The sequence below is a fragment of the Lutra lutra genome, chromosome 5 (genome assembly GCF_902655055.1).
Source record: "Lutra lutra chromosome 5, mLutLut1.2, whole genome shotgun sequence".
NCBI classification, from domain to species: Eukaryota; Metazoa; Chordata; class Mammalia; order Carnivora; family Mustelidae; genus Lutra; species Lutra lutra.
Window position 1 is genome coordinate 133,599,877 of NC_062282.1, and position 24,627 is coordinate 133,624,503.

General features: G+C 37.0%; 1 protein-coding gene and 1 long non-coding RNA gene across 7 annotated transcripts in view; one reads left to right on the forward strand and one right to left on the reverse strand.

The window, feature by feature from the left end:
• Window positions 1-24,627, forward strand: part of LOC125100392 (uncharacterized) — a 323,416-nt gene that overhangs the window by 192,659 nt on the left and 106,130 nt on the right. The window contains exon 6 of one of the 4 annotated variants that reach the window (XR_007127532.1): window positions 9,542-9,744. The exons of the other annotated variants lie outside the window; for them this stretch is intronic. This is a non-coding gene — a long non-coding RNA (uncharacterized LOC125100392). Of the gene's footprint in view, window positions 1-9,541; window positions 9,745-24,627 lie in introns of those variants that run through there. 4 annotated transcript variants of the gene reach the window in all.
• The window catches only part of TMEM232 (transmembrane protein 232), a 280,919-nt gene continuing 260,768 nt past the window's right edge, over window positions 4,477-24,627 (reverse strand). For all 3 annotated transcript variants that reach the window (XM_047730557.1, XM_047730556.1, XM_047730558.1), the window contains 2 exons: window positions 7,747-7,840; window positions 4,477-5,636 (listed from right to left, as the gene is read on the reverse strand). In XM_047730557.1, coding sequence (XP_047586513.1) covers window positions 5,445-5,636; window positions 7,747-7,840 — 286 coding nt within the window. In that variant the 3' untranslated portion in view covers window positions 4,477-5,444. The remainder of the gene's footprint in view (window positions 5,637-7,746; window positions 7,841-24,627) is intronic.

Sequence of the window (24,627 nt, forward strand, 5' to 3'; positions counted from 1 at the left end):
ACATATGGAATAGCATGGAGGACATTAGGACAAGGAAAGGAAAAATGAAGTGAGGGAAATCAGAGTGGGAGATGAACCATAAGAGACTATGGACTCTAGGAAACACCCTGAGGGTTTCAGAGGGGAAGAGAGTGGGAGAATGAGTTGGCCCAGTGATAGGTATTAAGGAGGGCATGTATAGCTATGAACACTGGTGTTATACACAAACAATGAATCATGGAACACTACACCAAAAATGAATGAAGTACTATATAGTGACTAACATAATAATAATAAAAAGTAGATGTTAGAATATATACAGATAAGAAAAAAGTTTCACTCATGGTTCTGAAATGCTTAACCTCTACCATGTGCATTAATTCATAAGAAAAAAAAAAAAAAAACCCTGCCTTTTCCAGTATAGAATAGGCTTGGGAAATTTCACTAGAAAGTGAGATACCACAAAGATCTTCCAACTAAAAAGTGCTTTAGAAATGCATTTGTTTTTGTTTACTCTTGGCTTTCCAATGAAGCAGGAATAAAAAAATAACAAGGCACTAGGTATTATGTAAATAGGTCCCTTAGCTAGAATGATCTGAGGAAAAAGTGAGCTTGAATAACATTAGAGCCAAATTACCCTTGAAATCTATGTCACTATGAAAAATGCAAGTAGCTCCAAAGTCACCAAATCAACAAATTTGCAAAACTATATAAATATGTGAATTCATGTTATAGAAGATGATAATTTAAAATGAGTTTTGCTCTAAATTTCCAAACACATCCTATACGTCAGAGAAAAATACCTAGAATTAGTACAAGGAGACTTACAAATACTTGAGGTCTTAAGTGGCAGCCTAGGGCTGTGAAGTACAGTGTGGGAGGAATTTATTATAGGCATGTCTTTTCTATACAGGCATTGGCAGAGCAGGTTTTCATGGCTTCCTGCCTTCACTTGTCTTTAGCCCACAGGAAAGGTGATAAATATCACCAGTTAATGACATATACAACAAATAGGGGCTCTCTTGTTCGTATTTCCACTTCAGCAAATGGAGACATGAGGAGGAATGAAGTGGCTTCATGAGACCTATGGTAATTTTAAGTGGGAGTCACCCGCTGACCAAAAGTAAGAGCTTCATGTGTAAACAGCTGGACAAAATTTGAAAGAAACCTGAAAAACAGTCACCAATAAGTTAAATTTGGAATTTGGAAGTCAAGGTTAGTGAAACTATAGGCCAGTCATTCCCAGCCAGGAGCAATTTTATTCCCAGAGGTACTTTTGGTAGTCTGAACTGGTGGGGTTGGGGAGGAGGGAAGGCAAGGGGTATGACTTACATCTTGCAGGTAGATACCAAAGATACCGCTAAATAGCTGAAAATGCACAAAGGCCCAATTTCCATTAAAATAATTATCCAACTTAAAATGTCAAAAGTGCCACTACTGTAAACCTTGCTATAGGACCATGTGGTATGGACAGTGGTGGGATGGTGGTATATGAAAAGAAGGAATTGTGTTTACTAGTTATATACTGTACCTGTCTTTGGATTTATTGATATAAAATATCTTTAAAAAGTGAGAACGGTCACTCATAATCAACTAGTCGACAGTTACAGTCATATGTCCAAGAGAGTATTTTTACTGGTAAGAGCAGAAGAATCAATTATTTGAATTATAGTTGGTACACATTATGTAGAGTTTCTAACATTGTTACAGTGAGTTATTTTGTCTACTACTACTTCATGTCCCCAAACACCCACTCAGTAATGTCACAGTAGAGATATTTATTTGGGGTATTTTCTTCCCTAAATTTCTCTTTGGCATTCCCCACAAACCTTTCCAAGTCTTTTGATTTATCTTTATTAAATTGCACTAGGGGAAATGCTTATTTTCATCTTATGCTACTCAGAATTTATTTACTATTTATCTTTTCTCTCTTTTGTCCCTTAATATATATCTTTTAATTTCTAATGCCCTAGTAAAACTGGCTAAAATTTCTATAAATATTTCATTCTCAGTAAGGTAAAATGTTTATTAGGTAGTTGATGTGAAAAAGCTGCTGCTTTGGTAGTTGCTAACAGAAATCTATAGAGAATTCATAGTAAATGAATGTAGGAAGACCTGGGTTTACTCTTTCAAAATAAATGTAAACATAGAGTGAAAGTAGCATAGGAACGAGTCATGGAAATGAGTTTGGGGTAGAAAGGGATTTAGATCTAGAGAAGTTAATGCTTCCAAGCAGTAGAGGCACTTAAAGATGAGTAAGAGCTGCAGAGAGTTAATAAGACATGGAATATATTTCTCATTCTCCTTCTTCCTCTTACCAACTTGAAGTTGGGAGACTGGGAAAACAAGCAACCAGGGCTCAGAAACCATAACCTAAACACACAAGAGTCACTGAGAGAACCACCTGGTGCCCAGTCCAGCCTGGGACTCAGAGAACACTTTGTGAATTGTGAGACAAAATCAATATGAAAGGTAAATTACAGAAGAGTTCCAGTTAAGCTTGTGTTAGATGAAGTACTTACTGAAAGAATAAAGGGTTAGTTATAAAGATAAATTATAATAAACTTGCTTTACATTAACTTAAAAGGTGATGCTTTCTTTCAAGCTCCTTTTTTAGGGAGTGGAAGGGTCTGGGGAAAGCTTGCAGAAAAGAAAGCCAAAAATGCAGAAGATAAAAGGGGTTGGGTTAATTTGTATTGCATGTAGTAATATGTTCTAGGCATTGCACTACATATTTTTTCCAGTTATTTAACAAGTGTTTTTCAGCCCCAAACCTACCCTTCCATCTGCTTTGTGATTCAGGGGACAGGAGCATTGGAGGAAAAGCTCCAGAATGGCAAAGGATGACCCTGATTCTTCCCATTTTTTCTTGCTCTTCCTGGCAGCATGATTTGAGCCATAGACAATTTGTTCTTGTTTCCTTTTTTCCGCTGTGTCCCCAAACTGCCTTATTGTGCCCTGTCAGAGGTCCCAGCAGCAGTAGGGCAGCGCCTTCCTGACAGAGGGCTGGATCCCACCTTATGCAACTTGTCTCCACTGCTTCTAGATTCTAATAATCCATCCCTCTTTCTTTCTGATGTCCTGGCCATGGAGGTGATACCAATTTCTTGCACTTGGTATTGTTTCTATGTTTCCTTTTCATTTTCTCAATTCTCTAACACCTTTAAAGTAATTCCTTACATTAAATTCTCTCTTAAAATGACTGACACATTCCTGTTTTCCTGATTAGCTTCTGACTGGTGCCACTCTTTACACAAATGGTACCCATTTTATAAGTGAGTAAAATGAAGCTGCAGTAGTTTCAGTGACATACCCAATGTTTCGTGGGTACCAGGGAGCATAGTTAGAATGTGAACCCAAATCCATAAGCCCCAGCCTTTTCTAATAGTCCAGGTATAGGAGGAAGACCAAGAGAGATGTGTGTTGTCAGACTGTAAGAATTTTAAAGATTAAGAATAAAGAATTTTATAAAATAATTTAAGAATAAAGGTATAAACATTCTGACTAATCATCTCTTTCTCCTTATGTACGTGTGTATACATACATTGTTTTTTCTTTGCTCCCTTAGAAATCTCTACTACTATGATAGAAAAAGAATTACTTTTTTAAAGGCATGTATCCATAAGAAGAAAATAGGATAGTACATTGGAAATACTAAGGAAAATGTGGAAGTTGGAAAGCAGGTGAACAAGTGGGAACAGACTAAGCAGAACAGAAAATGAATAAATAAACCTAAGTCTGCCCCAGAACACCAGAATATTACAGAAACTGGAAGCACCAGGCTTGTATGAAAGTGGTTCTGAAACAGCAGAATTTGCTGACATTCTTGTAAGTCTTGAGATGTCCAGAGACCCTTCCCCGCAACTCACAGCCCAGTGGTTCCCTCTTTCACAACCTGTCAGAAAGGTTATGACTTTAAAAGGGCAGTCTGGTGAGGCTGCTATCGCTGCGGGACTTAAGGAGAAAGGGCTTTGAACGGAAGGATGGTAGAAAATGGAGACATCTGTGGGTAGGAGTGAGTAATAAGGAGCTCCTTCAAGGGGGAGAGTAAATAGCTGACAAAGCAAGATTTTCAAAGTGATGAAACTCAGGGAAAGGGGACCAGCTGGCCTTCCGTAGGAGAGATTTCTTTTCATATACGAAGAAAGCATAGATTAATGAAGGTATCTGGAAAGGTACACTGGAAGATATTATTTCTGAGAACTAAATCTCTGTAAAAGGAAACAAGGATAACACAGAATATTTGGGAAGAGCCACATAGATTTGAAACAGCCTTATAGAGAATCATCATAAAAAGACCCTTCCTCGAACCTCTCATTTTTCTATTACATATTATTGTTATCTTAAAGAATGATACTGTATATTTACATAATATGGGTCACAAATTCAACCCCAAATTATGTGATTTTTTAAAAAAAATTAATTGCCAATACTTTAAAATTTAACAGCTTTTATTTAAAAAAAAAAAAACAATCCTATTTAAGAGCTCCTTCTTGGAAGATTGTATGATGCTATAATACTGGACATACCTTGATGAATATACCAAGTGCTGGGAACTTTTTTTAGATGGGAAAGGTATGCCATAGCTCATTTTGCTGAGTTCTGTTACCTTCCTAACCTGGTAGTCATTTGAGTTTAACATCCCTAATAAAGTAACTGTCTCTTGAGTATCAAGAAATAGAGATGTGGTTATTATCTGTGATTTTCAGAAAGAGGTGTAAGCCATCATGGGAACCCCAACCCAACTTATATATTGAGAGTTTCAGAGGAAGTGAAGTGCCTTTTAAAAATCACTCGTAATTGGCTGACTCCCTCTGGTAAGTGTTCCTGTTACCTTCTAGGACCACCCAGATCCACCCTCATAAACTCATCTGGCAACATAAAACCACTGTCACTCAGGGGTCTCCTTTGGTATCCACCAGAGACCAAATCATCCTGAGATGAATGGCCTGCTTAGATTTATTTATCTACTGTACTTCACTGAATTCAAGTTTCTGACCTAGAGTTGGATGCGGCATTGACTATGAAATACAAATCCAACCAGGAGCCTTACTTCTTTTATTTGTAATAATAGTTAACACAGGAGTCTCCGTTGGTGCTCATTCTATTTTCAAGGAATAATTCTTAAATGTGACTCATTAATAATTTACAATCCATTTCCATCTAATGGTCCACTAAAAATCAATACTCTGAGAAACATTAAAGATGCTGTACGATCAAAAGAAAAAAGTCAATTAGGAAGAGCTCTAGATATACTCTTGAAAATGTTTAACTAGTAAAATCACTTCACTCAAATGTGATTAAGAGCTGCTAATTTAGGACGAAGATAAAACTATTAAAGAGTCTGCACCAGGATAACGACTCTGAAGAAATGGCTTCTAGTTAATTAGAAGAAGTTTTTCCTAACATCTAGCTATCTTGCTCTCTTTCATGCAATTTCTGGCATATGGACTTCAATTTTGGGGTTATGTTATTTCTAATGAAATTACTTCAGTCCTAGGAGGAAGCTCATAGGGTTTGGTTTGCTTGTGTAGTTTCTCTTCTCTTCTCTTCATAATTTCTCTGAAGTGATTTTTTTCCTTTAACTCTTTGTCTTTACGTTCTTGGGCCTCACATACTGCATCTTCTTTCTGTCGAATTTTCAGCTCTTTCTGCCACTGTCACAGAGAGAAAGTGTCATTGACATATGATTTTCCATGAAAAAAAGAATAAATATATCAATTTATCTTTTCAAAATGCAGATTCCATATCCAATTATCTTCTCAGTTTTTCTCACAGATATTCCTGAGGAATTTAAACCCAAAAATAACTGGAAAAATATACAAGCCCTCTATTAGAAATTATGTAAGTCTCACTCCCTACCCCACAAAACAAAAGAAACCGGATTCGCTCTTAAAGTTTTTAATAATAATAAACCATTAAAAATAAGAGACAATAGGGTTTACATTTTAATATTACAAAGGAATTTCACTTCTTAATCAATATTGGTATTTACATGATAGCATGGAATCCTAAAATGAAAAATCAAGCTAAAGCAAAATAAAAAGAAAAAACAAATTAAGGTGAAAGGCAAAATTGTGATTACATATGGGATAAAAATGAAATTGATGGGCAGACAAATGCTGATTCTGCAACAGACAAATACAAAGACTTCTAAGAGATTCATCTCCATGAAACATGTTAATTATTGACAATAACAGCATTATGTGGAGGCAAAAGTTGTAGGATTCAGTAGGTGGAAATAAGGGCTGCAAACCAACCAAACATCATCATCATGAGGACCCTACTTCGCTTCTACTATCTTTAATGAAGGAAGTGGTGAAAGAGGTGGTAATCTGTCTTCACGCTGGGTAAAAAAGTTCAGGACAGAATGACCCTTAGCATGAAATGTTGGAAATTGCAAAAGATACTTCATACCCTTGCTTATTTATTTTGTTACATCAGCCCATCCATACTCACAGACAACCAGACTATGCTTAATGACCTATCAGTTAACTTACAAATTACTATATACTAGTGCTGGATTATAACTATTATTTCGGGTGTATAGATACTAATAAGCAGGACTAAGCCACAGAATTTACAACAAATCTCTCAGCCTTCCAAAGGCAGTGAGGTTTTTTTTTTAAACATACTCAGAATAAATATTGAACAAAAAGTTTAATAAAATCACATTCACTTTTCTTATTCCCAGTTAAATTTTAAATACAAAGTTACCTTGATAACTTTGTAGCCATCTGTGACATAATTTTTGTCATAAAACTGAATACTACTACTGTTTGACAAAACTACTGATCTTATGTTGTAGCATAAAAGTGGTGGTTGGTGTAATAATGACAGTATCTATAAACAAAAACAACTAAACTACCTTATATGAGAGATTTCAGTGTACTTCATGACCTTGATCTTTACATTGTGAAAAATCAACAGAAGGCTAATACTTAAGAATTTAAACACATTCTATGGGGCGCCTGGGTGGCTCAGTGGGTTAAGCCGCTGCCTTCGGCTCAGGTCATGATCTCAGGGTCCTGGGATCGAGCCCTGCGTCGGGCTCTCTGCTCAGCAGGGAGCCTGCTTCCTCCTCTCTCTCTGCCTGCCTCTCTGCCTACTTGTGATTTCTCTCTGTCAGATAAATAAATAAAATCTTTAAAAAAAAAAAAAAAGAATCTAAACACATTCTATATGCTATTTAGTCCATACTGTATTATAAGAAAAACAGAAAATACTTTTTCTCCTATTCCAACTCTACTCCTAAAAAGAAGCAGTTATAAAATGATTTCCTAAGAAATCATCATCTAAATATAGCCCAGTGAATTAAAGTGTCACAAGTAAATAATCTTCTATGGTCACTGCTTGTTTAAGTCATATCAAGAATAAAGTGATTAAAGCCCATCTTATATTTCAAGGGTAAAGAATGGTCATCAAAAATTGAGTCAAAAGATTTTTGTTCTGTTACAAAAACTACACTGTTTAAAAGACATCAGTGTTCAATATCAGATCTTTGTCCCAAGAAATCAGTACTAATTCAGGAAACAGGATGGAGCTAGTGTTTCACAAATGACAGAAAGCCAAATTTGCTGTAACCCAATAAAGGCAGTACAGTATATAGATAGCACAGTAAGATATAATTAAGTTTGGCAAAGCCCAATCATGGCCTTATTTTTAAGTTCCACGTGTTAATGTCTCAGTCTCAGAACTATACTTTCTAATTCAAAGTTCCTTTAAAGAACAAAGCTTTTGTTGCTAATTTAAGGAATTCAGTCTTACATGATGGTCAATGATTCTTGCCAACTCTTCATTAGCCCTGGTGAAGAAATCCGGGTAAGAAAACAGGGGAAGTTCTGATACCAAAGGATGTTCCCTTCAAAAGAGCACAAGAAGAAATCCAATATTAGGTATAGATACTCATTCTCCAAGAAATGTATGGATTTGGAGGTCATTGCATACTAAGCATTTTGATTCTACCTTGTTAACATTAAGTACTTCAGTTATTCTGTTCTCTGTAGAAAATTATATATAGCTTTTAGTTTCTATAAGCCATTTTGGGATACCTAAACTGACATTTTGAAGGGTAGGGAATACATATATATAGTATGAGAACTAGAAAATAATAAAGTAATTTTCTTCTAGGAGGTATAAATACTACAGCTGTTCAATAACAGGAGATGTTAGGATATGAAGGGTTAAAGGAAGCCTGAAATAATTTGACTCATGGGGAGATGAAAGTAACCATAGTCACACACAACTTTGTGACTGTGGAAGTTCTGGTGAAAGTCTAAGCCTAAGAATTTGATCCAAGATATACTTAAAAAAAAAAAAAAGTTTGATTTCAGTACTTCCCCAAGGTCTTTTCAGTGCTAAGGGTGAAACTACGGCCGACAGTTTAGCAACAGTTCAATAGGAGCGTTGGCAGTACAAATCTAGGCCCTAAAGTAGTGGAGATTTACTGCTAAACTGTCCACTTAATAGGTATATTATGTTAAAGTTATTATGAAGAAATGATTGTGGTCTAGACATATATAAAGCAACAAAATGATGGTAGAAAATGTGGTTTTAAAGGAAAGTAAGTAGGTGTAAAGGAAAAACTCTTAGGCAAGAGGCTAAGAGACATAGCTCATGAAAATTTCCCATATTCAAAAGTCTGATTACTTTTTAAGACTTCAGTGTTGGACACGTATTTTTTATTTTTTTGCAATTTGCTGCCTATACCATTTTTAGCAAACTTTATATATTTGACATCCTATGCTTTCCACATATCACTAGGTTCTCTTGCATTATACTTCTCAAATCTTACCATTTATCTTCATCTCTACCATCATTTCCCTACTCTAAGCCATCATCTTTCACCTGGACAAATATTTCCTTTTAGGAATCCCTAACATCCATTATGCCTCACCCTTTTAGTTCTTGTCTGTATATAGTAGCCAGAGGTTTTGTTGGTGGTGTTGTTTTTCAAAATACGAATGGTATCATGTCAATCCCCTACTTTGAACTGTTCACTAACTCTCAACTATAGAATTAAGATCCCATTTGTTGTTAAAGAAGCCTGAAGTAGACTGTGCCGTTGGTAAAGTGACTTTGCTTGTTTTCTCCAGACTCACTCCTCTCTTTTCTTGGCCTAGGTTTGTGCATCCCTAGCAATGGACTTTTTTATAGTTGCTGCAGCGTGCCTTGCTTCACCCTGCTATTGTTCGTTTGCATGTGCTGTCATCCTTTCTTCAGTGCCCATATCCCCCAACTCTCTCTGCCACAGGTCTGGCTAATGCGTACTTATCCTTCTGCTCTCTGTTCAGGCCACTACCGTAGTTCTCAATCTACCATGGGCCTTTCCTTCATCACACTTACCTCAGTTGTAATTTTATATTCATATGTGCATCTGTGGGAGTTCTGTTTTTCTTACTTGCGTATGAGCTACATGAATGTGGGAACTTTCATTTGTTTGGTTATCATTGGTATTCCCAGTGCCCAGCACAGTGCTACTAAACACTCAATGAATGTTTGTATGTTTTCTGAATTATTGGATGAATTAGTCTGAAATGATTTCATCCCCTTTACACTCCAGACAATCAGCAGGAGTCTACCAGATAGCACTTTCTTGTCACTGGAACAGTGCCTAGGACAAGAGGATGGCAGTCTCAGGAGACAAGTCACAGAATGAAGCTAATAGCAGGAGTTCAAAAGGAAAACAATGCAAGTGGTAGGTAGTAGGGAACATATATGGGCCCCTCTCCCAACTCCTGAGATTCTGAAGCACTGTGGGGCAGAAGAGCAATGGGCTTTCCACTGCATGTACAATAGGGACCCGTGCCATTATATTAAAATACTGAAGAAAAATACAATCCTAGAATGCTGGGAAATTGGGGGACAACTGGGAGCTGATACTTGGGTTAACTATATTCATTTAATAAAATTTTGGGTACTTCTAACATTCAAAGAATTGTGCTAAATGCTACAAAAAAAAAAAAATACATAAGGGGTGCCTGGGTCGCTCAGTTGGTTAAGCGGCTGCCTTCAGCTCAGGTCATGATCACAGGGTCGTGGGATCAAGCCCTGCATCAGGTTCCCTGCTCAGTGTGAAGTCTGCTTCTCCCTCTTCTCCTCCTCCTGCCTGTGCATTCTTTCTCTCTCTCTCTATCTCAAACACACACACACACACACACACAAAACACAACAAATCCTAAAGAAAAGAGATAAATAAGACAGAACTTTTAAATTACTTATAGGTTAAAAGTATTCACACGATTTGCCTTAATTCTTTCCTGAATTAATAAAAGTCGAAAGAAATGCATCACAATATAAATAATATTAGAAAACCTTTAAAAGGGAAGATTAAATGGATATGCTTGTGCATCTGACTTTTGTTATCTCTGTTGAATGTACTAAAAAAGAAAAATGCATAGTTATTAGAAGGCAACATGAAACAAACATTCAATGATATAAACTGAAAAATATAGTAAAATCATTACGCAGGTGGGCTCTGCAGTCCGATCTCAAAGCAAATTTTCATTCTGCCACTTAGTACTATTTAATCCCTCTGTTCCTCAATGTCTCCATTTTTAATATAAAAAATGATAGTACTTGCCTTGTTTTGGTGAGGTTTAGAAAGGAAAATGCATAAAGCTTGTTTGGTGGAACAAATACTAAATAAGTTTCATCTGTATCATTCTTATCATCAGCATTATTAAAAGAATGTAAAGGAGGAAGCCATGGCTTATTCTGGTACTTAATAAGGAGGAAAAATGAGAGCAAATTAAAAAAAGGATTAGAGTACAAAACAATTAAGTCATTAATGAGATGTACAATTTTGATGTTTGGAGTTAAATGGGGACTGGAAAGAAACCTGTCAGAAAGCTGTTATCCGGGCGCCTGGGTGGCTCAGTGGGTTAAGCTGCTGCCTTCGGCTCAGGTCATGATCTCAGGGTCCTGGGATCGAGTCCCGCATCGGGCTCTCTGCTCAGCGAGAAGCCTGCTTCCCTCTCTCTCTCTCTGCCTGCCTCTCCATCTACTTGTGATCTCTCTCTGTCAAATAAATAAATAAAATCTTTAAAAAAAAAAAAAGAAAGAAAGCTGTTATCTTAGGTTTGCCATAACAAATTACCACAAATGATAGGCTTTAAAAAATCCATTCTCTCACAGTCCTTGAATCCAAAAAACCTAAATCAAGGTATTGGCAGGGTTGGTTCCTCTGGAGGCTCTGGGGAAAATATATTCCATGCCTCCCTTAGCCTCTGATAGCTGTCAGAAATCCTTAGTATTCCTTGGATTATGCACACAACACACTTATATTTCTGTCTTCACATGGCCTTCTCCTTCTGTGTCTCTGTCTTTTCTGTCTTTCTCTTGTAAGAACACAAGGAGACACTCATTGGATTTAAGGCCCACATGAGAAAGAGAGCCTTAACTTTCCCCTAAGCTTGACCAGACCTTAGACAGGCTTCTTCCTGACCCTAGGCCCCTGGCCATCCCTTTAAAATGCAATCAAGCAAGACAGATAGTGCCCCTATCTTCTAGTCTTTGTGGTAGAGAGGGAGCCTAAGTTAGAAAGTGACAGAGAGCAAGCATAGATGACCTCATCGCATTGACTACCCTCTCCTCTTAACATCCTCTGGTACTTTTCCACTACCTCAGCTCAGCACTTGAAAATCCTCCTGTCTTTTGTTTCATGGGAGTTGAATTCAATCTCCCTCCTCTATTCCAAGACTTGAATAAAATCTTCTTTAATTTCTGGTGTAATTTTTCTTTCACACATGATTTCAAGATGACATTTTTATTATTAAGTTTTTATTTAAATTCTAGTTAGTTAACATGGTTTCAGGAATAGAATTTAGTGATACATCACTAACATACAACACCCATTGCTTACCATAAGAAGTGCCCTCCTTAAAACCCATCATCCATTTAGACCAACCCCACCTCCCCTCCATCAACCCTGAAACAGTCTCTTATGATTTGTTTCCCTCTCTTTTTTCCCCTACATTCTTGTTTTGTTTCTTAAATTCCACATATGAGTGAAATCATATGATACTTGTCTTTCTCTGATTGTCTTATTTCACTTAGCTTAATACATTCCAGCTCCATACATATCCTTCCAAATAGTAAGAGTTCATTGTTTTTGATGGCTGAGTAATATTCCATTTTATATATATGCATACACACAGAGACAAAACACATCTTTATACATTCATCAGTTGATGCACATCGGGCTCTTTATATAATGTGGCTACTGTTGACAATGCTGCTATAAACATTGGGGTGCATGTGCCCCTTCAAATCAGTATTTTTGTATTCCTTGTGTAAATACCTAGTAGTAAAATTGCTAGGTTGTAGGGTAGTTTTATTTATTTTTTTATTTTTAATAAACATATATTTTTATCCCCAGGGGTACAGGTCTGCGAATAGCCAGGTTTACACACTTCACAGCACTCACCATAGCACATACCCTCCCCAATATCCATAACCCCAACCCCCCTCCCCCCATCAACCCTCAGTTTGTTTTGTGAGATTAAGAGTCACTTATGGTTTGTCTCCCTCCCAATCCCGTCTTGCTACATTTATTCTTCTCCTACCCCCTTAAACCCCCATGCAACATGGGGGTAGTTTTAACTTTTTGAGGAACCTCCATACTATTTTCCAGAGTGCCTGCACCAGTTTACAGTTCCAGCAACTGTCTAAGAGGGTTCCCATTTCTCCACATCCTCCCCAAGATGTGTGGTTTCCTGTGTTGTTAATTTTAGCTGTTTTGACAGGTGTGAGGTAGTAACTCATTGTGGTTTTGATTTGTTTTTCCCTGATGGCTAGGGATGTTGAGCACTTTTTCATGTGTCTGTTGGCCATTTGTATGTCTTCTTTCAAGAAATGTCTGTTCATGTCTTCTGCCCATTTATTGACTGGATTATTTGTTTTTTGGGTGTTGAGTTTGATAAGTTCTTTATAGATTCTGGATACTAACCCTTTATCAAATATGTCATTTGCAAATATATTCTCCCATTCTGCAGGTTGCCTTTTAGTTTTGTTGATTATTTCCTTTCCTGTGCAGGAGCTTTTTATCTTGAAGTTCCAATAATTCATTTTTGCTTTTGTTTCCCTGGCCTTTAGAGATGTGTCTTAGCAAGAAGGTGGTATGGCCAATGTCACAGAGGTTGTTGCCTGTCATCCCCTCTAGGACTTTGATAGTTTCCGGTCTTAAATTTAGGCCTTTCATCCACTTTGAATTTATTTTTGTGTATGGCACAAGAAAGTGGTACAGTTTCATTCTTCTGCATGTGGCTGTCCAGTTTTCCCAACAGCATTTGTTAAAAAGACTGTCTTTTTTTCCACTGTATATTCTTAACTTTGTCAAAGATTAATTGAGCATATAGTTGTGGGTTCATTTCTGGGCTTTCTGTTGGACTTTCTCTTCCATTTATCTGTGTGTCTGTTTTTATACCAGTTCCATACTATCTTGATGACCACAGCTTTATAATATTGCTTAAAGTCCAGAATCATGATGCCTCCAGCTTTGCTTTTCTTTTTCAAGGTAGCTTTGGCTATTCAGAGTCTTTTGTGATTCCATACAAATTTTAGGATTATTTTTTGTAGCTCTGAAAAATGCTGGTGGTATTTTGGTGTGAATTACATTGTATCTGTAGATTGCTTTGGGTAGTATAGATATTTTAATATTTGTTCTTCCAAGCCATTAGCATGGGATGTTTTTCCATTTCTTTGTATCATTCTCAAATTCTTTCATAAGTGTTCTATGGTTTTCAGAGTACAAATCTTTTCCCTCTTTGGTTAGGTTTATTCCTGGGCAGCCTATGGTTTTTGGTGCATTTGTAAATGGGATCAATTCTTTGATTTCTCTTTTTGCTGCTTCATTATTGGTGAAAAGAAATGCAACAGGTTTCTGTACATTGATTTTTTTTATCCTACAACTTTGCCGAATTCATGTATCGGTTCTAGCAATTTTTAGTGGAGTCTTTCAGGTTTTTTGCATACAGTATCATGTCATTTGCAAACAGTCCAAGTTTGACTTCTTCCTTACCATTTTGGATGACTTCTGTTCCTTTTCTGATTGCTTAGGCTAGGACTTCTAATACTATGGTAAATAATTGTGGTGAGAATGGACGGACGTCCCTATCTTGTTCCTGACCATAGAAGAAAAATTCTGTCTTTCCCCATTGAGGATGATATGTTGTCTTTATGACATTGAGGTATGTTCCCTCTATTCCTACTTTGTTGAGAATTTTGATCAAGAATGTATTCTGTACTTGATCAAATGCTTTTTATTCATCTATTGAGAGGATTATGTGGCCTTATCCTTTCTTTTATTAATGTAGTATATCACATTGATCTATTTGCAAATATTAAACTAGACTTGCAGCCCAGAAAAAAGTCCCACTTGACCGTGGTGAATAATTCTTTTAATGTTCTGCAGGATTCAATTTGCTGGTATTTTGTTGAGAATTTTTGCATCCATGTTCATCAAGGATAATGGCCTAGAATTCTTTTTGGTGGGCTCTTTGGTTTTGGAATCAAGGTAGTGCTGGCCTCTTAGAATGAGTTTGGAAGTTTTCCTTCCACTTATATTTTTATATATTTCTTTAATTTTTATTTAAACTCTAATTAGTTAACATTCAGTGCATTATTTTTTTCAGGAGTAGAGTTCAATGATTCATCACTTACATACAACACCCAGTGTTCAATATGACAAGTGCCCTCCTTTCTATTTTTTCGATCCCATCATTTCTATTTTTTGGATCAGTTTGAGAAAAATAGGGATGAACTCTTATTTTTTTTTTAAGATTTTATTTATTTGACAGAGAAAAGGCGAGAAAGCACCAGCAAGCAGAGCAGCAGGCAGAGGGAGAAGCAGGCTCTCCACTGAGCAGGGAGCCCAATGCAGGGCTCAATCCCAGGACGCTGGGATCATGATCTGAGCCAAAGGCAGCCACTTAACTGACTGAGCCACCCAGGTGCCCCTGAACTTTTCTTAAATGTTTGGTAGAATTCCCCTAGGAAGCCACTTGGCCCTGGACATTGTTTGTTAAGAGATTTTTGATTACTGATTTGCTGTCTTTGCTGGTTATAGGACTGAAATTTTCTATTTCTTCCTATTTTAGTTTTGGTAGTTCATATGTTTCTAGAAATTCATCCATTTCTTCTAGATTGCCCCATTTGTTGCTATATGATTCTTCATAATACTCTCATAATTGCTTACTTATATTTCTGTGGTTTTGGTTGTGATCTTTCCTCTTTCATTTGTGATTTTATTTATTTGGGTCCTTTCTCTTTTATTTTTGATAAATCTGGCTAAAGGGTTATCAGTTTTGTTAAGTCTTTCAAAGAACCAGCTCCTAGTTTTATTCATCTTTTCTACTGTTTTTGTTTGTTTCTATATCATTTAATTTTGCTTTAATCCTCAATATTTCCCTTCTGCTGGCTTTAGACTTTATTTGCTTTCCCTTCTCTAGTGTCTGTAGGTATAAGGTTAGGTTGTGTATTTGAGACTTTTCTTGCTTGAGGTAATCCTGTATTACAATGTACTTCTCTCTTATGACTGCTTTTGTTGCATCCCAAACGTTCTCGACCATTGTGTTTTCATTTTCATTTGTTTCTGTGTATTTTCTTCTTTCGTCTTTAATTTCCTGGTTAACCCATTCATTCTTTAGTAGCATGGTCTTTAACCTCCTTGTACTTTTGGTCTTTCCAAATTTTTCTTGTGGTTAACTTCAAGTTTCATGGTGGTGTGGTCTGAAAACATACTTGGGTATGATCTCAATCTTTTTGTACTTGTTGAGGCCTGATTTGTGACCCAATATGTGATCTGTTCTGGAGATTGTCCCATGTATACTCAAATATGTACTCTGCTGCTTTAGGATGAAATGTTCTGAATATACCTGTTAAGTCCATCTGGTCCAATGTGTCATTCAGAGCGACGGTTTCCTTGTTGATCTTCTGCATAGATGATCTGTCCGTTGTTGTAAGTGGGGTGTCAAAGTCCCTACTGTTATTGTATTGTTATTGATGAGTTTCTTTATGTTTGTTATTAATTGATTTCTATATTTGGGTACTTCTGAGTTGGGGCATACATATTTACAATTGTTACATCTTCTTGTTGGATAGACACCCCTTATTGTAATATAGTGCCTTTCTTCATCTCTAGTGACAGTCTTTGATTTAAAATCTAGTTATCTGATAGAAGTATGGCTACTCCAGCTTTCTTTTGATGTTCATTACCATGGCAAATAGTTCTCCACCCCCTCATTTTCAATTTTCAATTTAGGTCAAAATGAGTCTCTTGTAGGCAGCAAATAGATGGGTCTTGTTTTTTCAATCCATTCTGATACCCCACATCTTTTAACTGGAGCATTTAGTCCATTTACAGTCAGAGTGATTATCGATGGATATCAATTAGGGCATTGCATTACCTGTTAAGTCACTGTTCCTGGATATTTTTTCTGTTCCTTTCTAGTCTTTCTTGCTTTTAGTCTTTCTTTCCACTCGAAGAGTCCCCTTTACTATTCCTTGAAGAGCTGGTTTAGAAGCCACGAACTCCTTTATTTTTTGTTTGTCTGGGAATCTCTTTATCTCTCCTTCTATTCTGAAGGACAGCCTTGCTGGATAAAGTCTTCTTGGCTGCATATTTTTCCCATTCAGCTGGTGGAATATATCCTGCCAATCTCTTCTGGCCTGCCCAGTTTCCGTGTGGAGAGATATGCTGCTTTGTTTGTCTTCCCTGTAGAATAGGGATTTCTTTTCCCTTGCTGCTTTCAGGATTCTTTCCTTATCTCTGTATTTTGAAAAATTTACTATGACAATGTGTCTTGGTGTTGGCTTGCTTTTGTTGATTTTGGTGGGAGTTCACTGGATTTGGATGTCCATTTTCTTCCCCAGATTAGGGTTTTTAGCTATAAATTGCTCAAATAAACTGCCCCTTTTCTATCTCTTCTTCTGGTACCCCTATGATATGTTTTTATGTCTTACGGAGTCACTGAGTTCCTTAAGTCTACAGTCATGATCCAATATTTTTCTTTCCCTCTTCTTTTCAGCTTCACTATTTTCCATAATTTTATCTTCTATATCACTTATTTGTTCCTGTGCCTCTTCCATCCTTATAATCATTACATCTAGTCAGTTTTTCATCTTAGTTATAGCATTTTTTTAAAAATTTCAGCCTGACTAGTTTTGAGATCTTCTATCTCTGTGGTAAGAGACTCCTTGGTGTCTTCTTGGCTTCTCTCAAGCCCAGCTAGTATCTTTATGATTGCTGATTTAAATTCTGTCCAGGCATATTACTTAAATCTGTTTTGAGTAGATCCCTGGCTGTGACCTCTTCTTTTTTCTTTTGGGATGAATTCCTCCATCTTGGCATTTTGTCTGGGTCTCTGTCTTCTGTGGGTTAGGAAAGCCTCTTATGTTTCTTGCTCCTGAGAGAAATGGCTATAAAAACAGGTCATATGCTATGCAAGGCCTGGGGCTTCAGGAAGTGTTTCTGGTATATGCTGTTCACTCTGCTCATGTGCTTTGGCTGCTCCTTTCCTCAGGCCAGTCCGGTGCAGTTTCTCCTTCTCTACAAGGTGAGTGTTTGGACCTTTTCCACTGTATGGTGAGTTTTAATTAGGTGTCTGCTTGTTAAAAGAGACTAGATCCTATTTTCCCCCTAAGGCTGGAACTTTGCAGCTGTCTATGGTCAATAGACTTGTTTGTGTGCTGCTGGGGGCAGAGGAGGTGGTGCTGGTGTTCTGGGGGAGGGGCCCACTGCTGCTCTTACTTTAGGCACTCTTGCCTTAGTGAAAAAGTATCTGCAGGGTGCAGGAGGCAGGGCTTGCTGTAAATGGTTCAAGCCTCTACTCTAAGCACTGTGCCTCTCACTGAAGTTGCCTGTGCTGATGGGCAGGAGTAAAAATAGCCCTCTTGTCCACAGTAGAATTTGGGCCTGCGGCTATTTAGGAAGCCCTCACAGAAGAGTGAACAATCTTCCCTCTTTTGTCCTAGGCATCTCTCAAATCTCTGCCTTTACCCTGTATCTGATCTATCTACCCAGCTGGAAGCCCAGAGCTCCTGTGTTTTATCCAAGTGGGTTGGCTGGGTTTCAAAACTTCAAATTTTAGGGACCTCACGTGGCATGGACCTGTACTGATCCTCTCTGGCAGAGGGTCTTGCCTGGCTGTCACTTGTGCTGCTTTCTCCTAGAAGGGCAATCTAATGAATGTGCAGGAGACTGGAGTTTATGTTAAGGTGCAGCAAAAAACTGACTTCCAGGTTAGCTGCCCTTAGCAGCTGCCTCTGCTCCTAAGCTAATGAATGGGCAGCTAAATGGTGCCTGCTTGTTCTTTTGTCCCCAGAGAGGCAGTGCAACCTCTCCAAAATGCACTCCAAGAAGGGTAACTTTCTCTCCCAGTACAACCCAGAAGGTCCCCACTGTGTTTGCTCTGGAGCCTCTGCTCTCCTTCTCTATAGGAGCACCACTACACTTTCCGGAAACCATCCAGGTGATAGCAGGGACTTCTAAAACTTGAGACACTGAGTTCCACTTCTTATAAAAACTTGTGACTTCTTATAAAAACTCCTTGTCCCAGTCAGTGGTTTTGGAGAAGTGTTTCTTCTGTGCAGTGCCCTGTGCTTTGTTCTCACTGTTCGCTCACTCACTCTCTTCCTCTCCCTCTTCTTCTCCCCTCTCCTTAATCAGGGCTTCTTCCCCTGCACAACCCTGTGATTCTTTTCACTTCCAAATCACTTCTCTGTACCTCCTACCTTCCACAATGTGGCCTCTTTTCTCCCTCAAGCTGTGTAGTTTGTTCTCTCAGCCCTTAGGTTGATTTCCTGGGTGTTCAGAATAATTTTATATTGATCTAGCTGTGTTTGAAGGATGAGGCAAGCATAGGGTCCTCCTATTACTCTGCCACCTTAACTCCTCCTCAAGATGATCTCATCTTGAGATCTTTACCTTAGGTACCCAACTAAAATCACACTGACAAGTATGGGGGCTTAGAACTTGGACATATATTTTGTAGGATACAGTTCAACCCATTACAGTTGACAAAGCAAGAACAAAGCCAGGGATGAAGAAAACAAAGGACTCATACGAGAAGTACATAGACTCAGAAGGATAGAATCTAGAATACATCTAAAAGAAGAGTTTGTGACTCATTTATTCACTCATCCACTCATTTATTTAACATTTACTGTAAGAGGGATGTTATTATAAGGACTGGGGAAAAATCATTTTTTTTTTAATTTGCATACAGTGTTCTAGAAATTCAGTGTTCATATGGGATGTAGACAGGCAAACAGATAGCTACAGTACATTGAAAAAAAAGCTGCTGTAAAATAGTAAAGTAGGATTATATGGACTACAGAAGTGGGAGGTGATGTCACTTAATATAGCCTGAGAATAAGAGAAAGTTTCCTGCATGAGTTATGCATGGTTGTCCCAATAGGATAATTCTATACTTAAGAAAAGACATTTAGGACATGTTCTGTTTCTTTAATATGTCAAGGATGAGAAAGGTACAACAATATTTAGTAAACAAAAACACAAACCAACAAACAAAAACAAGGGATAACATAGTTCCTTATACAGAGTTATGGTTTTTCAGGTTTCCAAGGTCTTCTGAGGATATACAGGTATGGAGTGAACATCCCATCACATAAGAGGTATTCCCCAGGAACATGTGGCATGACCAAATCTAAGGCCTCTTTATTACTGAATTTCACACTCTGAGCTATGATTCAGCATTGAAGTATCAACTCAGTAGGTAAAATATTGCTTTTATCTCAGGCAGACTGAAATAACCTATGGAATTACCCAATGAGGAAAACATACTGTATTATTTAAACAACCCACAGAATTACAACCTTGTTTAGCAATTGAACAACTTGTGCCTTTATCCCACATTTATCTATTTGCAGAGAAATTGGGTGCCTAGACTCACTGGTTGGCATTTTTTCTAATAGACTTTGATTCATCATAGATTTATGATCCTCAAAAACACTGTGGGTATCACTTTTCACCAACTCCAAACTTGTTCCAATTATATACTCCCCCCCCCCTTTGGGATGTTTAAATTTTCATTATTTTGCTACCAGAATACTCTCTCTGACAAACTTATTTCCTCAAAGACTTCCTCTGCTCTACCGCAGTTTCTTCTTTTTATTTCAAGTTTATTGAGATATAATTGACATATAACACTGTGTAAATTTAGGGTATATAACATAATTAAATACAGATATATATCTAGAAAATCACTACCACAAAATTAGTTTATACCTCAGTCATTTCACACAACTAACAGTTTTTGTATGTGATGAGAACATTTAAGATCTACTGTTAACATAGTTCAAATATATAGCACAGCATTGCTAACTTTGTTAACAATGTTACCATGCTATATATTACATCTTCAGAACTTAGTCATCTTATAATTACAAATTGGACCCTTTGCTCAACATCTTCTTATTTCTTCCTTATTCCCACCCCCAGCAAATAACAATCCACTCTCTATTTCTATGAGTTCTGCTTTTTTAGATTCCACATATAAGTAAAATGATATAGTATTTGTCTTTCTCTGTTGGGCTTATTTCATATTTAACTTAATACCCTCAAGGTCAGCCCTTGCTGTCACAAATGGCAGAATTTTCTTCTTCTTTTATGGCTGGATAATATTCTGCTATTTGTATATACCACATTTCTTTATTCATCTGTCAGTGGACACTTAGGTTGTTTCCTTGTGTTGGCTATTGTAAACAGTGCTGCAGTGAATATGAGGGGTACAGATATCTTTCTGAGGTAATGATTTTATTTCCTTTTGATATTTACCCAAAAGTGGGATTGCTGGATCACACTGAAGGTCTATTTTTAATTTCTGAGGAAACTCCATATTATTTTCCTTAACAGCTGTATTCATTTTAAGTTCCCATCAAGAGTGCACAAGGATTCCATTTTCTCCACATTCTCACCAACACTTCTCTTTTGTCTTTTTGATAACAGATGTTCTAACAAGTGTGGTTTCTTTGTGGTTTTGATATGCATTTCTCTGATGATTTGTGATGTTGAGCACATTTTTTTTTGTACCTATTGGCCATTTGTAGGTCTTTGGAAAAAAATGTCTCTCGGGTCTTTTGCCCATTTTACAATTGGATTGATTTTTTGCCTACTGAGTTATATAAATTCCTTTATACATTTTATATATTAACTCCTTATCATATAGATGGTTTAGAAATATTTCCTCCCATTCTGTAGGTCGCCTTTTCATATTTTGACTGTTTCTTTATCTGTGCAGAAGCTTTTTACTGTGATGTAGTCCCACTTCCTTATTTTTGTTTTTGTTCCCTGTGCTTTTCATGTCAGATGCAAAAAAAAAAAAAAAAATTGTTACCAAGACCAATATCGAGGTGCTTTTTTCTTGTTTTCTTCTAGGACTTTTACAGTTTCAGTTCTTAAGTGTAAGTCTTTAATCCATCTCTCTTTAACTTTTCTGAGTGGTATAAAAGGGGCATCTGATTTCATTATTTTGCATATGAATATCCAATTTTCCTAGCACCAATTATTGAAGACACTCTTCTTTCCACTGAGTATTCTTGGCTGCCTTGTCAAATATTAGTTAGTTGTACAAGCCTGGGTTTATTTCTGGGCTTTTGAGTCTGCTTTATTGGTCTATATTTCTGTTTTTATGCCAGTACCATACCATTTTAATAATTATAACTTTGTAGTATAGCTTGAAACTGGGAAGCGTAATGTCTCCAACTTTGCTCTCAGGATTGCTTTACCTCATGGAGGTGTTTTGTGATTTCATACAAATTTTAGAGCTTTTTTCTCTATTTCTGTGAAAAATTTCATTGAAATTTTGAAAGTGATTATGTTGAATCAATAGATTGCTTTGGATAGTATGGACATTTTTACAATGTTAAAATATTCTAATATTAAGCATGGAATATCTTCCCATTTACTTGTGTTGTCTTCAGTTTCTTTCATCAATGTCTTAAAGTTGTCAGTGTATAGAACTTTCACCTCTTTGATTAAATTTATTCCTAAGTATTTTATTGTTTTTGATGCTTTTGTAAAAGGTGGTTTTTACCTAGTTCATTGTCAGTGTACAGAAAAGCACTTGATTTTTTTGTATGTTGATTTTGTATCTTGCAACTTTACTGAATTCATTTATTAGTTCTAATGGCTTTTCATGGATCCTTTTTTGTTTTCCTATATATAAAATCAAGTAGTCTGCAAAACAAAGACAGTTTAAGTACTTTCTTTCTGACTTCAATACTTTATTTTTCAGTGTTCCAAAATTCATTGTTTATACACCACACCCAGTGCTCCATGCAATACATACCCTCCTTAATACCCACCACCAGGCTCATTTAGCCCCCCACCTCTCTCCCCTCCAAAACCCTCAGTTTAATTCATTTTCTTGCTTATTTGCTCTGGCTAGGACTTCCAGTAGTATGCTTTTGCCATTGAGTACAATGTTAGCTGTGGGTTTGTCATTAATGGGCTTTGTCATGATATGGTATGTTCCTTCAACCCAATTGTTGAGTATTTTTATCATGAAAGTGAATTTTGTCAAATGTCTTCTTTGCATCTATTGAGATGATCATATGATTTTTATCTTATTCTATTAATGTGTTTTATCACATTTATTGATTTACGTATGTTGAAACACCCCTGTATCCCAGGGATAAATCACACTTGATCATGATGTATGGCCCTTTTAATGTGCTATTGAATTTGGTTTGCATCTATAGTCATTAGGGTAAGTGACCAGTACTTTTTTTTTAAAGATTTTATTTATTTATTTGACAGACAGAGATCACAAGTAGGCAGAGAGGCAGGCAGAGAGGGAGGAAGGGAAGCAGGCTCCCTGCTGAGGAGAGAGCCCGATACAGGGCTCGATCCCAGGACCCTAGAATCATGACCTGAGCTGAAAGCAGAGGCCTCAACCCACTGAGCCACCCAGGCGCCCCAGTACTTTTCTTTTCTTGTAGTATCCTCAACTGGCTTTTGTATTACGGTAATGCTGGCATCATATAATCAGTTTAGGAGTCTTCTCTTCTTTTTAGTTTTTTGGAGAAACTTGAGAAGGATTAATGTTAATTCTTCTTTAAATGTTTGCTCTGGGATTTTCTTTGTTGAGAGGTTTTTTTTTTGTTTTGTTTTGTTTTTTGATTACTGATTCAATTATCTTACTTTTATTGTCTATTCATATTTTCTATTTCTTCATGATTCATTCTTGCCAAGTTTTATAGTTCTAGGAATGTATCCATTTCTTCTAGTTTATCCAATTTTTTGCAATATCATTATTCATAGTAGTCTTTATGATCCTTTGTATTTCTTTTCATTCAAGATTTTATTTATTTATTTATTTGAGAGAGGGAGAGAGAAAGAACACGAGTGAGATGAGGGACAGAGGGTAAAGCAGTTTCCTGCTGAACAGGGAGCCAGATGTGGGACTCAATCCCAGGACTCCAGGATCATGACCTGAGCCCAAGGCAGATGCTCAACTAACTGAGCAACCCAGGTGCCCAATCATTTGTATTTCTGTAGTATCTTGTATAATGACATTTATTTATTTGTTTGAGTTTTTTTCTCTTTTGGGGGAGAAGTCGAGATGAAGCCTTGTCATTTATTTTTTTAATCTTTTCAAAACAACAGATCTTGGCTTCATTAATCTCTTCTAGTGTTTCATGGTCTCTATTATTTCTACTCTAATCTGCTATTTCTTTACTTCTGCTAACTTTAGGCTTATTTTGTTCTTAAGCTAATTCCTTGAAATATTAGGGTAGGTCATTTGAGATCTTTTTTTCTTAAGATAGATGTTTATCACTATAAACTTCCCTAAGAAGTGCTTTTGCTTCGCTAAGCATGATACCCTCTAGTTCCATCCACGTCGTCGCAAATGGCAAGATTTCATTTCTTTTGATGGCTGCATAGTATTCCATTTTGTATATATACCACATCTTCTTTATCCATTCGTCTGTTGATGGACATCTAGGTTCTTTCCATAGTTTGGCTATCGTAGACATTGCTGCTATAAACATTCGGGTGCACGTGCCCCTCCGGATCACTACATTTGTATCTTTAGGGTAAATACCCAGCAGTGCAATTGCTGGGTCATAGGGTAGTTCTATTTTCAACATTTTGAGGAACCTCCATGCTGTTTTCCAGAGTGGTTGCACCAGCTTGCATTCCCACCAACAGTGTAGGAGGGCTCCCCTTTCTCCGCATCCTTGCCAGCATCTGTCATTTCCTGACTTGTTAATTTTAGCCATTCTGACTGGTGTGAGGTGATATCTCATTGTGGTTTTGATTTGTATTTCCCTGATGCCGAGTGATGTGGAGCACTTTTTCATGTGTCTGTTGGCCATCTGGATGTCTTCTTTGCAGAAATGCAGAAAAATAGACATTTTCACAATATTTATTCTTCCAATCCAGGAGCATGGAATATTTTTCCATTTCTTTGTGTCTTCCTCAATTTCTTTCATGAGTACTTTATAGTTTTCTGAGTATAGATTCTTAGCCTCTTTGGTTAGGTTTATTCCTAGGCATCTTATAGTTTTGGGTGCAATTGTAAATGGGATGGACTCCTTAATTTCTCTTTCTTCTGTCTTGTTGTTGGTGTAGAGAAATGCAACTGATTTCTGTGCATTGATTTTATATCCTGACACTTTACT